This window comes from Notothenia rossii, assembly GCF_949606895.1.
Source record: "Notothenia rossii genome assembly, chromosome: 10".
NCBI classification, from domain to species: domain Eukaryota; kingdom Metazoa; phylum Chordata; class Actinopteri; order Perciformes; family Nototheniidae; genus Notothenia; species Notothenia rossii.
The window spans coordinates 62,836,366-62,851,779 of record NC_136908.1 but is presented as its reverse complement, the minus strand read 5'-3'; the positions used below and the strand labels follow the sequence as shown (position 1 = coordinate 62,851,779).

General features: G+C 39.2%; 1 protein-coding gene across 1 annotated transcript in view; it reads left to right on the top strand.

Moving 5' to 3' along the window:
• The first annotated feature begins 47 nt into the window (after positions 1-47).
• Positions 48-15,414, top strand: part of trhde.1 (thyrotropin releasing hormone degrading enzyme, tandem duplicate 1) — a 179,564-nt gene continuing 164,197 nt past the window's right edge. The window contains exons 1-3 of the mRNA XM_079656583.1: positions 48-1,618; positions 2,893-4,245; positions 10,066-10,310. Of these exons, the coding sequence (XP_079512709.1) occupies positions 3,778-4,245; positions 10,066-10,310 (713 nt within the window). The 5' untranslated portion in view covers positions 48-1,618; positions 2,893-3,777. The remainder of the gene's footprint in view (positions 1,619-2,892; positions 4,246-10,065; positions 10,311-15,414) is intronic.

The following is a 15,414-nucleotide window of genomic DNA, read 5'->3' as shown; positions in this document are numbered from 1 at the left end:
CAGCAGCAGCAGCAGCAGCAGCAGCTCGCGCTCAGTCTCATCACACCGCTCGCGGACTCTCAGCTGAACGGTAGCTGAGACTTTCTTCTTCTTCCTCATCATCTTCCTCACCTCCTGCTCGTTTAATGAAGACGTTTCTCCCTCACCGGGAGCAGCAGCTCTCTGCGGGCTTAAAAAGTTGAGGATGATCCGGTGAAACCCCGGAGCACCGGAGGGGTTTGATCCGGTTTTATACCCGGGATATAATCCACCGGACCCGGTTCATTACTTTGGATTTAATGGAAAGGGACCCGGGTTTAATGATGGAGCTCTTAAACGGATCAGGATCTTGACCTGATCCCGGTAGAGATTTAACGAGCATTACAAAAATAAACAGACCCAGTTTTTGTTTTTTTTAACGGATGCCCCGGTTTGATCTGTGACGTTTCAAAATGTTCCCTCTTGTTACGGATTCCCGGTTGGTTTAACGGATCAATAGGCTGCCGGATTTCTGACAGCCAACTCCATACCGGATTTCTTCGTGTTCAAACTGACATCTGAGGTGTTTTAACGGACAGTCCGGGTGACCAATTACTGAAGAGAACCTTAGTTTGTTTTAAATAACGGATTCCCGGTTCGTTTAACGGAACAATAACGGATTTAGTTGTGTCTATAACGGTTTTTAACGTCAGTTTAACGGAAAGTCTTGGTGACAATAGATTCACAGTGTTTGATCTGTGACGTTTAAAAAAGGATGTTGTCTCTTGTAATGGATTCCCGGTTGATTTAACGGATCAATACCGGATTTCTGACAGCAAACTCTTCATTTGAACTGGTTTAATGGTTTAACGGTGACTGTTAATAAAGAGGCCATTAGTTGTTTTTATTGGATTCTCGGTGTTTGAACTGATCACTTTGTGTTTGATCTGTCTCTAAATGTTCCCCTGATGTTTGCTCTTGGAACGGATTCCCGGTTGATTTAACGGATCAGTACCGGATTTCTGACGTTTAACAGCCAACTCCTTGGGTTCAAACTATCGGGTCATTTTAACGGACAGTCCCGGTGGCACTTGACAATTCACCCTCGGTAAATAAGAGCATACAAAAGCAGGTGTTTTTGATTTTAACGGGAAAAGGCCCCGGTTCTTCTCAGGACTGAGGTCTCTCTTTATAATAAGACCCAATAATCACCGGGTTTCCGTTCACTCAGGGACCGGATAACGTTCACGTTTAAAACCGGATTGATTTCGGTAAAGGCTGCATTGATTCTTGGATTTCTACCGGATAAAAACAGCCTCTTTCCCCCGGTTTCTGCCCCCTCCACCGGATCGATATATCCCCCGGTATCAATCATTCTGAATCTATCTCTCATCCATCACGGTCTGTGGGCACCGTTTAGCCCCGGTGGAGTGAACCACCTCCTGCACGGTGAAATAACCCCCGTGCTGACCGTAAAACATCAATTTACCCTCCTGAGGACCGAGAGGGAGAGTTATTACCGGGAGGAAGCACCGTTATCTGCAGAATATTAACGGAGAAAGAACATTATAACCTGGAGCTGGAGTTTAAACCATTCAACTGGTTGGTTTCAATGGAAATATACCTGGAAAATAACCTTTTAATTCAATATTCTTAAAGGGTAAGTCATACAATTCTTCATTATATAACATTACATGTATTTCTATTTTATTTGAATAACATGTGGTGACTTTTTCACATGTAAAGTAACTAAAACACGTCTCTAACAACATTTAAATCAACAGTTGTGACAAATATATACATTTCGTGACAAAAATGCACATTTAAATTGCTATTAAGAGAAATATGATGCTATTGTCTTATAAAACGTTAACTTGGGGTTTTCATGTTAAAAGCAAGTCCTGGGTAACACATGGTCATATTCTTGACAAATTAAGGTTTAAATGGTTAATATTTGAGTCAAAATGCAAAATATTGGCTGATAATTTGTCGACTATGATTTTTACCGGACTCCAAACCTGAATTGCAATCATAATAATCTTGGAGATACTCGAGTGCATCAGTGGCTCCTATGCTGACCCTAATGTCCCACTGTATCATCATAATAATAATAATAATCCCATAATAGTCCTATAGGGCTTCGTTTATGCCTCACTGCAGTTCTAACTCAGAACAAATTAACTTTATGACGACCTGGAGAAAATACCCCCTGCTGTGAGTGTGAGCTAGGATCAGTGTTTGGGATGCGTGTTGATGAAATCTTTTAAAGCTCAAAATGAGACATTTGAATCTCATTTTTAATGTGTGCTAATTCAGCTAAAGTGTGACTTCACTTGGTTGGCAGCACATAGGGTTGTGTCAAGGTTTTATAACCTCTTCAAAGTTTAGCTGATTCCCACAGAAAGCCTATGCCTGTTGACGAAAAGCTAAAAAACAGTCATTTCCATCATCTCAAGGTGCTTTTCATGCAAATATGCAAATTCAGCTAAAGTGTGATTTCAGTTGGTTGGCAGCACATAGGGTGGTGTCAAGGCTTTATTCCAGTCCTCACTCTGCGAGGTTTAGCTGATTCCCAGAGAAAGCCTATGGATGATACGCATGTTGATGAAATTACCATATTTAAAACTCAAGATCTGTCATTTCCATCATCTGAAAGTGATTTTTAGTGAAACATCTGTGGGCGAATTCAGTTAAAGTGTAACTTCAGATTGTTTCTCAGCATCGGGTTGTAAGGAGGCTTTCTTCTGTCTTCTAGGTTTAGCTGATTCCCAGAAAAAGACTGCATGTTGATGAAATTACCATTTTTAAAGCTCAAAATTAATAATGTCTAAAATCTAAAAGTGCTTTTTAATGCAACGTCTGTGTGCAAATTCAGCTGCTTCAGATTGTTTCCCGACCAATCCGGTTGTAACGAGGCTTTCTTCTGTCTTCTAGGTTTAGCTGATTCCCAGAGAAGGCCTATGGATGATACGCTCACTGTATAGCCACATCCTGAACAACATACCTCCCCCTCCTCCTCCTCCTCCTGTCCTTCCTCTTCCTCTGCCTCCTGTAGATCTTGAAATCGAGCCATGCAGCATTGATTTTTTATTCTTCCTCTCCTCACCGCAAAACCAAAACGCTCACGACCATCTCATCTTTTCTGGTTTGTCAGTTCTGTTGCCTGAAATGTAAGACGTGCAGCAGAGACGGTTCTCTGCAGAGAAGCTGAAGGACGTTTTTTTTTTTAGAGAGGCAAGGTTCAGAGGTGAAGATTCTCAGAAACACACCTGCCGGACAGACTGGAGGATTGACAGACTGAGAGTGGGAAGATTTGGGACCATCAGAGGCACGAGAAACGCTGGATGGACACATTAGCATAAACATGTTTCTGATTCGCAACTCGAGGACATTTCTTTACTGTTTTTGACGAACTGAGAGTGGGAAGAATTGGAACCTTCAAACACAAAAACATTTGCTGCAAACAATCTGGATAACGACCTTGGTATTAATGAATCTTTTTCTGATCCACAATCAGTTTTCTGACCTTTGACCCTGAACATTTGGTACTATCAAACACCAAAACGTCTCTGTCAGTCAAAATCTTCTACAATCTGGATAAAGGCCTCCATAAAATGGGATAAAGGTTTTGGCATTATTATATTTCTTTCCGAGCCAAAACCTGTTTCTACCCTTCTACGTTGAGGGCATTCCTTTGTTGTTTTTGAAGTCATCCGCAAACAATCTGGATAAAGACTTGAGCATAAATGAATCTCTTTCTGCTCCAAACCCCATTTATTTGAGGCATGTCTTTGCTGTTGGACTCTTTGTTTTAGCGCTATGGGGCTAAACGACAGCAGCCCGGGCGCCATGAGGAACGGCCGCGGCCTCTCGGACCAATGGGCCGAGACGGTGGTGGTCCGCCCTCGCACAACGGAGCGGCACATCACGGTGCACAAGCGCCTCGTGTTGGGCTTCGCTCTGAGCATCCTCACCCTCATCATCGTCACGACGGTGGCTGTGGTGCTCAGCGTCCGATTCGAGGACTGCGGGAGTCGAGATGTCGCAACGGGCGAATCGGGATCTCGAGGGTCCGCCAAACTGAACGGAAGTAAAGGAGAAAGAGGAGATGAGGAAGGGGTTCAGCCGTGGAAAAACCTGAGGCTGCCGGGAACGCTGAGGCCGCGGCATTACGACCTGAGGATCGCCGTCTACATGGACAACTTCACCTTCTCCGGGGAGGTCAGCATCGAGCTGGAGTGCATCAACGCCACAAGGTTCATCGTGCTGCACAGCGACCGCCTCGAGGTACGTCTGAGTGGAGAAGTGTTTGGTAGACATGTCTTTAGGAACATAGTGAAATCTGTGACATGCTTAATGCAGATAGAAGAATGTTCCTCAGCGAACACATCGACCGCCTTGGGGTACGGAGGCTTAATGGATAGAAACCTGTGGACGTGTTTGGTAAACATGCGTTTAGGAACATCGTGAAATCTGTGACATGCCGAGTGTTCTTCTATTTGTGGGGGAACCGCACCGCACCGCACCCCCCCCCCCCCCGGAAAGAAAAGCCAGAGGCCCATTAACCTATTCGGGTGGTCCACATGCATCCACCCCCCCCTCAAATCAGATAATACATGCGAGTTCATGGCTGCTGTAGACAACGATCTTGTTGCTCCGTGTTGCGTTGTTAATGAGTGAGACACACCGGAGTTGAGGGTCTGTGGGGTTTATTCTCCCAAAAATATAATTTACAATTTACAATTCAGGCATTTCGCAGACGCCTTATTCCAAAGCAACATACAATGACCAATCACAGGGACATTCTCCCTGGAGTAACCAAGGGCTAAGTGCCTTACTCAAGGGCACACTAGTAGTGGTGTTCCAGGCAGGATTTGAACTCGCAACCTTCCGATCATCAGCCCACCTCACTATCCATTAGACCACCAAAAAAAAATATATATATATTATAATAATTATTTATTTATTTAGTATTTTTTTATGAGATCCATTTGTGGCGGATGATATTTAATTGCGGCGGCCCGCCACAAATAAATCAATGTATGGGAAACTCAATAATAGCTTGAATCAGATAAAAGAAGACAATGCTTTCAGAAAGTGTTCCTCAGCAAACACATCGACCACCTGGAGGTACGGTGGCCTGAGCGGAGACACATCTCTGAAGTCTTTGGTAAACATGTCTTTAGGAACAAAGTCAAATCCGTGACATGACGATCATGGCAAACAATAATAGCTTAAAGTCAGATAGAAGACAATCATTCTTTCAAGACCACCTGGAGGTGCGGTGGCTTAATGGAGAGAAATCTGTGGAAGTGTTTGGTATGTCTTGAGGAACATTGTAACATCTGTGACATGCAGATCATGGCAAATGATAATGCTTTGAAAAAGTGAGATGTTCCTCAGCAAACTCATCAACCGCCTTGAGGTACGGTGGATTAATGCAGAAATCTATAGAAATCTTTCATCACCAGAAAGCGTGTTAACGTAGAAATAGTGTACTCACACGTTCGATCTGGTCGTCAACTCATAGAAGCAGTACTACGGAGTGTTCCAATGCAATATCATAGCTGATAAACCAGCTTTTAAACCAATGTTCTTGCATTTAGTTGGAAAGTTAAGTATCAAGAAGATAAAGAATGAAAGGGTTTTAGCAAAAAAGCTTTTAAAACATCAAAAATATTAACATATGGTGACTTGTTGACATTTAAATGACTAAATCACAACCCAAGATGTTGTCAAAATACAAATTTAAAAGGAATAGAAGTGCAGTGCAAAAATATGGCCTGATAATTATTTTATCTTTGATTACTTACTAACACATGTTTTCAGTCAATCTGAGTTTATTTATTTTTTTAGTTTTTTTTTTTTGCTTTTATAAATAAAACTTTTATTGGCGGCAAAGACTTCCAATGGGATTTTCAAAATAAAGGTATAATATATTGAATTGTAGATCATTAAAACGTTGTTCTTGATACAAATACATATTTAAAGGGTCGTTAAAAGACATTCAGCAAAATACACTAAATGCTCAATAAGGTCTTCACCAGACCCCTGACCCCTGACCCCTTTTAGAGGTGCTGTGGATGCACACAGTTTGATAACGTGCAGACAAAGCCCCCCCCCTCTCCTTAGGAAAACAAGCCACTCTCTAACAAAGCATGTTTATTTCCAGATTTGGCCTCAGAGATTTTCTCTACGAGGCTAATTAACCATCAAAGTTGCTGTTTCAGCCGATTTCTTTATTTCTTTATTTAGATTTCGTTGGGAGAAAGCCTCAGAGAAAGCCTCGGAGAAAGCCTCGGAGAAACGCCGAGCAGCATGATTTTTCAAGGCGGTCATCTGGGCTAATGTGTGAGGAGGGTAAATCTGTCTAATTTGGGCAGAGGCCAATTAAAAAGCCCCGCAGACACTTTTTGTGTTTGTTTGTGAGCAGGCTGTGAATTAAGAGGTGTTGATGGGCGCCGGGCAGGTCTCATAAGGCACCGTGAATGACAATTATCTTTTTATAAAGGGGAAAACACAAGGCGGATAAAAATACAACCGACTCGAGCGGAAAACACTCCTGCAAGGTGCTCTTTAATTCTCACGGAATAAATGTCACGGGTGAAAAATTAATGTGAGAGCAAAGTAAGAAAAGGGCCGAAAGCTTATTTTATTCGGTTTTTCTTTCAAAAACTTTCCAATTCCTAATGAGGCGAACAAATCAACACTTAAATACAGGTACAACGATACAATTGTGTGTTATAAAAAAAAAAAATGCTTTGTAAAATATTGGCTGAATAAGGACTCTAATTCCAATGGGGTCATCCCCTGGGGAGCAAGAATGTACTCACTGGATATATTTTATTGGGTTGTGTACACTTGGAAAATGTAGGTTATAGATTGATGTTAAGTAAAGATGTTTCAAACTGGAAACCAGGAATATCGGAAGTGAAGTCCATTGAAATCTGGACGTATTGCTGATTGGTATAGAGAGAGGACTAAAGTTAGGTCTTACAACTTGACAGGAACATTTAAGAAGAGATATTAAGCTCATTTTCAGGTTCATATCAGTATGTAGTGTCTCTGCTTTAAAGAGTCCTCTCCTGCTGATGTTCAGGTGTATATCAGTATGTATTGTCTTTGCTTTAAAGAGTCCTCTCCTGCTGATGTTCAGGTGTATATCAGTATGTAGTGTCTCTGCTTTAAAGAGTCCTCTCCTGCTGATGTTCAGGTGTATATCAGTATGTAGTGTCTCTACTTTAAAGAGTCCCCTCCTGCTGATGTTCAGGTGTATATCAGTATGTAGTGTCTCCACTTTAAAGAGTCCTCTCCTGCTGATGTTCAGGTGTATATCAGTATATAGTGTCTCTACTTTAAAGAGTCCTCTCCTGCTGATGTTCAGGTGTATATCAGTATGTAGTGTCTCTACTTTAAAGAGTCCTCTCCTGCTGATGTTCAGGTGTATATCAGTATGTAGTGTCTCTACTTTAAAGAGTCCCCTCCTGCTGATGTTCAGGTGTATATCAGTATGTAGTGTCTCCACTTTAAAGAGTCCTCTCCTGCTGATGTTCAGGTGTATATCAGTATATAGTGTCTCTACTTTAAAGAGTCCTCTCCTGCTGATGTTCAGGTGTATATCAGTATGTAGTGTCTCTACTTTAAAGAGTCCTCTCCTGCTGATGCTCAGGTGTATATCAGTATGTAGTGTCTCTACTTTAAAGAGTCCCCTCCTGCTGATGTTCAGGTGTATATCAGTATGTAGTGTCTCCACTTTAAAGAGTCCTCTCCTGCTGATGTTCAGGTGTATATCAGTATATAGTGTCTCTACTTTAAAGAGTCCTCTCCTGCTGATGTTCAGGTGTATATCAGTATGTAGTGTCTCTACTTTAAAGAGTCCTCTCCTGCTGATGCTCAGGTGTATATCAGTATGTAGTGTCTCTACTTTAAAGAGTCCTCTCCTGCTGATGTTCAGGTGTATATCAGTATGTAGTGTCTCTACTTTAAAGAGTCCTCTCCTGCTGATGTTCAGGTTCATATCAGTATGTAGTGTTTCTGCTTTAAAGAGTCCTCTCCTGCTGATGTTCAGGTTCATATCAGCATGTAGTGTCTCTGCTTTAAAGAGTCCTCTCCTGCTGATGTTCAGGTTCATATCAGTATGTAGTGTTTCTGCTTTAAAGAGTCCTCTCCTGCTGATGTTCAGGTGTATATCAGTATGTAGTGTCTCTACTTTAAAGAGTCCTCTCCTGCTGATGTTCAGGTTCATATCAGTATGTAGTGTCTCTACTTTAAAGAGTCCTCTCCTGCTGATGTTCAGGTGTATATCAGTATGTAGTGTCTCTACTTTAAAGAGTCCTCTCCTGCTGATGTTCAGGTGTATATCAGTATGTAGTGTCTCTACTTTAAAGAGTCCTCTCCTGCTGATGTTCAGGTGTATATCAGTATGTAGTGTCTCTACTTTAAAGAGTCCTCTCTGGTCTGGTCTGCTCTGATTGGTTAGCTGGCCTGCTCTGTTGTGATTGGTCAACCAGCTTAGGGATCACCTACAATGTGTTGGAGCCAATAGAAGCGTTAGTGGTTCCATAGTGATGTCACTGTGTTTTGGAACTTTGGGATTTTAGCCTTTGCAGACCATTGACATGCACTCAAACCTATAGAACACACTGCAGGGAAAACCACAAACAGCTGTTAGACTTCCCTCTGAGGCACAAAAAGTGTGTTTATTTTGAGGAAAATTGACGTTTTATTGATCAACAAACAAGATTCAAATTTCAAACATGAGCAAGTTTAGCGGTTTAAAAAGACCAGACAGTGACGAGTTGTGAGCCGAGAAATCAAACCAATCATCGATCAAACCCAATTAAAAACCATTTCTGGTTGAGTGGAGCATTTGAAGGCATCACGCTGCGTTCGCTGACTCGCGAGAAAAACCCCTTGAAAAACATTCCTTTAATCCCCGAATGTTCCTCTCCGTGTCAGCAGGCGCTCTGCTCGTATCGATCACTTCATTCATCAAAGAACCACACACACACACACACACACACACACACACACACACACACACACACACACACACACACACACACACACACACACACACACACACACACACACACACACACACACACACACACACACACACACACACACACACACACACACACACACACACACACACACACACACACACACACACACACACACACACACACACACACACACACACACACACACAGTTTGACCCCAAGGTTTCAAATGTTTTTTTCTGTTGCCGGGCATGTTCCCATCATGCACTGCTGCACTCTGTTGTAATGATGACAGAAGTTTCCCCCACCTCCATTTCTATTTTTATCCATTAGCGTTGATTAATTTTGCTCTTTTACAGCGTTTCATATTTTGATACACCGAAGATTTGAGGATACGTGTGGTAGAATTAAAATAGTACTTACATTTGTTTATAAGGAATTGAGACACTTTATGACACGTTTGGATGTTAATTGACATTACGAACACACATTTTCACGCATTCACTTATGGTTGAATTGTTTTAAAGGTCCCCTATTATACTGTTTGTCATCAATATATTATAGGTCTCAGATATATACAAAACATGTCTCTCAAGTGTTTGGCTCCACACACCAAACAGATCATTGCAGCATCCCATAATCCCCTCTGTTTCAGCCCTGTTTCCAATGTGCTGATTCTCTGTCTGTAGCTTTAAGTGCTAATGAGCTGCTGCTGGCCACGCCCCTTTGAGAAATGATTGGTTTAAAAAAAAAAAAAACAATGGAGGAGATTCAGGTGATAAGGTCGGGGTGGGGGGGGGGGGGGCTAATGGTTGCACAACCCAAACAAACATCGTGACATCACAAAGTCACCAAAATCTGCTAGATTTTAGCCGGAAAGGGGGCGGGGCGTGACGTTATACTATATTCTACTTTAAAAACATTCAGATTTCACTGCAGGTAAAGTACTTAAACAGCCAGAGTCATAAACGTTGAGATTATATTCTGCAATAATCCAAAATCAAGAAATGTAGAAATCCCATTGGACGTGGGAGATGCTGCCTTCAGGGACCAACACAAAAACGTCTCTCTATGTTAACGGTTGTTGCTTCTCTCTCTTCAGGTGGACCGTGTGTCCGTCACAGCAGAGGGCGGAGCCAACGGTCGCCCTGCCAACAGACCAGGGGGCGGAGCCATGAGAATCCACCGCCACTTCCCCCATCCGACCACTCAGATGCACGTGGTCGTTCTGCACCGAGAACTCAAACCGCTCCGAGTTTACCGGCTGAACGTCAGCTTCGAGGCCGCCATCGAGGACGAGCTGCTGGGCTTCTTCAGAAGCTCCTACACACTGCACCGGGAGAAACGGTACACACACACACACACACACACACACACACACACACACACACACACACACACACACACACACACACACACACACACACACACACACACACACACACACACACACACACACACACACACACACACACACTGAAACACACACGTCTTCCCTCGGCAGCAGGTGGTTGGAGTAGAAAAAGGTCAGAGCTTCACATTCATGACATTGATTAACTCAAACACACTGCTGCTGCGGAAGTGTGTGTGTTCCACTTATCAAACCACACACACACACACACACCGCTCACTCCCTCCCTATGAATTTCCCATAAGCCTCTACTGCAGAATTGTTTCCACATCAGATTTCCTCCCCATGGTGCTGATGGGAAACAGACTGCTGATACATGTATTACCTCGTGTGCGTGTGTGTGTGTGTTTGTGTCTCCATCGGTGTGTATGAGTCTGTGTGTGTGTGTGTGTTTGCCTCTCCAGGTGTGTGTGTGTGTGTGTGTGTGTGTGTGTGTGTGTGTTTGCCTCTCCAGGTGTGTGTGTGTCTCCATCGGTGTGTATGAGTGTGTGTGTGTGTGTGTGTGTGTGTGTGTGTTTGCCTCTCCAGGTGTGTGTGTGTGTGTGTGTGTGTGTGTGTGTTTGTGTCTCCATCGGTGTGTGTGTGTGTGTGTGTGTGTGTGTGTGTGTGTGTGTGTGTGTGTGTGTGTGTGTGTGTGTGTGTGTGTGTGTGTGTGTGTGTGTGTGTGTGTGTGTGTGTGTGTGTGTGTGTGTGTGTGTGTGTGTGTGTGTGTGTGTGTGTGTGTGTGTGTGTGTGTGTCTGTTCCACTCATAGCAGACACACAGACTCGGAGCTAATTGATTAAATCTGAAGAGCTCTCTTGTGATTGGATGAAGAAAAATATGCTTTGTCAATTTCTTGAACACACGGTAACATTTTAGTTTGATATGTTTATATATTTATATTCTGGTGGTGGGCTGCAAGGGGAGTACCTCTACACTCGTATTTATTTTAAACATTTAAATGTATTTCTTTTTTATATCATTTCGAAAATGCTAAAATAACTAATTCCAGAATAAAAAATATGCTATTATTTTTATAATTCAAATGTTATATTCGTAGTATTTATAGTATTTTATTTTACGTTTTTATTGTTTCAATATTATTGCTAAAATCAACATTTGTGCCAAAATCAGTGTTCTGTGGCTGTTTGACCAAGAGCCACCCCAGGTTTCACCAATTTGTATGCATTGTTTTTATTATTTAACTCTAAAATGGCACAGAATCCAAGTTATTATTTACAAGTTATTATATCCAAGTTATTATATACAAATTATTATATCCAAGTTATTATATACAAGTTATTATATCCAAGTTATTATATCCAAGTTATTATATACAAGTTATTATATACAAGTTATTATATACAAGTTATTATATACAAGTTATTATATCCAAGTTATTATATACAAGTTATTATATCCAAGTTATTATATCCAAGTTATTATATACAAGTTATTATATACAAGTTATTATATCCAAGTTATTATATACAAGTTATTATATACAAGTTATTATATACAAGTTATTATATACAAGTTATTATATACAAGTTATTATATCCAAGTTATTATATCCAAGTTATTATATCCAAGTTATTATATACAAGTTATTATATCCAAGTTATTATATACAAGTTATTATATACAAGTTATTATATACAAGTTATTATATACAAGTTATTATATACAAGTTATTATATCCAAGTTATTATATCCAAGTTATTATATACAAGTTATTATATACAAGTTATTATATACAAGTTATTATATCCAAGTTATTATATCCAAGTTATTATATCCAAGTTATTATATACAAGTTATTATATCCAAGTTATTATATCCAAGTTATTATATCCAAGTTATTATATCCAAGTTATTATATACAAGTTATTATATCCAAGTTATTATATCCAAGTTATTATATCCAAGTTATTATATACAAGTTATTATATCCAAGTTATTATATCCAAGTTATTATATCCAAGTTATTATATACAAGTTATTATATACAAGTTATTATATCCAAGTTATTATATCCAAGTTATTATATACAAGTTATTATATCCAAGTTATTATATACAAGTTATTATATCCAAGTTATTATATCCAAGTTATTATATACAAGTTATTATATCCAAGTTATTATATACAAGTTATTATATCCAAGTTATTATATCCAAGTTATTATATCCAAGTTATTATATCCAAGTTATTATATACAAGTTATTATATACAAGTTATTATATACAAGTTATTATATCCAAGTTATTATATCCAAGTTATTATATACAAGTTATTATATACAAGTTATTATATACAAGTTATTATATCCAAGTTATTATATCCAAGTTATTATATCCAAGTTATTATATCCAAGTTATTATATCCAAGTTATTATATACAAGTTATTATATCCAAGTTATTATATCCAAGTTATTATATCCAAGTTATTATATACAAGTTATTATATACAAGTTATTATATACAAGTTATTATATCCAAGTTATTATATCCAAGTTATTATATACAAGTTATTATATACAAGTTATTATATCCAAGTTATTATATCCAAGTTATTATATACAAGTTATTATATACAAGTTATTATATACAAGTTATTATATCCAAGTTATTATATCCAAGTTATTATATACAAGTTATTATATACAAGTTATTATATCCAAGTTATTATATCCAAGTTATTATATCCAAGTTATTATATACAAGTTATTATATCCAAGTTATTATATACAAGTTATTATATACAAGTTATTATATCCAAGTTATTATATCCAAGTTATTATATCCAAGTTATTATATCCAAGTTATTATATCCAAGTTATTATATACAAGTTATTATATCCAAGTTATTATATCCAAGTTATTATATCCAAGTTATTATATACAAGTTATTATATACAAGTTATTATATACAAGTTATTATATCCAAGTTATTATATACAAGTTATTATATCCAAGTTATTATATACAAGTTATTATATACAAGTTATTATATACAAGTTATTATATCCAAGTTATTATATACAAGTTATTATATCCAAGTTATTATATCCAAGTTATTATATACAAGTTATTATATACAAGTTATTATATACAAGTTATTATATCCAAGTTATTATAAACAAGTTATTATAAACATGGTAAATAATCTATTAGTAGCAGAGTAGGTGAAATGTAACTCTCCATAGATCTTGATATCATGTGTTTTCCTGCCCGTGGGTTCAAACAGCAGCCTCTGATCTCTGTTGCTCTGGATCAGCTGATTCTCTCCGTGTTGTCTCGGCTGGTGGTCGACTCGCTGCAGTTCAGAACGATGAGCCGCTCCGTCACAACAGCAACCGTTAGAGAGAGTTTGATGAGAGCAGAAACACGCTCTCACTGAGGAGACCCTAAAGTGGTCCGGCTGAGGGCGCAGCAATAAGAACTCAATATGAGTCAAAGATTAGAATATGAGCCATAATCACAGATTGGTATTGATGCGCTGCTGCAGACTGTGTGTGTGTTTACAAAGCTCAGTACTAGCTTAAGGATTAACTTGATGCATGTGGGGTGCTAAAGCTAACACACACACACACACACACACACACACACACACACACACACACACACACACACACACACACGCACGCACACGCACACGCACACGCACACGCACACGCACACACACACACAAACTTTAAATGAAGCAACTTTCATAAGAATAAGAAACCCGGCTTTCGTTCTTCCCGCTGCACATCCATGATCTGTGTTAGCGTTCAGCGACGCCCACACACACACCTTTTTTCTTCCGTTGCTCTTGTTCATTAAACCCGACCCCCTGTGGAGAGAGGGTCCCGGCTGTGCGCTTTAACAGAGACACCCGGACATCTAAAAGACCCTGAGACGGTGCTCCTTTAACGAGGAGCAGAATTAGAGCTAACGAGGTAGCGTGTGACGAGGAACAAAGTTGAGGACTTAACGAGAGTCTACATCCTAACACACACACACACACACACACACACACACACACACACACACACACACACACACACACACACACACACACACACACATTCATACGATCCAGGGCGTCTCCGCAGTGCATAATATTGTGTCTGTACTTTCCTTTTAGAGCGGGGGTGTCAAACTCAATTTCATCACGGGCCACATCAGCATTATGGTGGCACTCAAAGGGCCGGTTGTAACTTTAAGACTATATCAAATAATGTATTATATTACATTATTGCCTCTGCATTGGAATATTATCGGATAGAGTAATAAACTTGTTAATTAACTACGTCTGAAAGCAGAAGTCTAGGGCAAATAATTGCAAGTGTCTTCAGTGAGAATGTCACAATATGATTTAAAAAGAAAAGCCACATTCTGAAAAAAAAGAAAAAGAGAAGTGACTTGTTGAAAAAAAAGTAACATTTTGAATAAAAAAAATTCAAATTCTGAGACAGTCAAATTTGAGATGCATTGTGGGACATGTAGTTTATGGGCAACGTGCTTCTGTAAAGTAGCATGTAACCGTATAATAAACATATAATATTCTTTGCAAGCTCTTGTGGGGCCACATTTAATCTATTTAATTTCACTTACAGAGGTAGACAATTGTACTTGAGTAAAAGTAGAAGTACTCAAATATTGTACTTGAGTAAAAGTAGAAGTACTCAGGTCTTGTACTTGAGTAAAAGTAGAAGTACTCAGATCTTGTACTTGAGTAAAAGTAGAAGTACTCAGATCTTGTACTTGAGTAAAAGTAGAAGTACTCAGTTCTTGTACTTGAGTAAAAGTAGAAGTACTCAAATATTGTACTTGAGTAAAAGTAGAAGTACTCAAATATTGTACTTGAGTAAAAGTAGAAGTACTCAGGTCTTGTACTTGAGTAAAAGTAGAAGTACTCAGATCTTGTTCTTGAGTAAAAGTAGAAGTACTCAGATCTTGTTCTTGAGTAAAAGTAGAAGTACTCAGTTCTTGTACTTGAGTAAAAGTAGAAGTACTCAAATATTGTACTTGAGTAAAAGTAGAAGTACTCAGATCTTGTACTTGAGTAAAA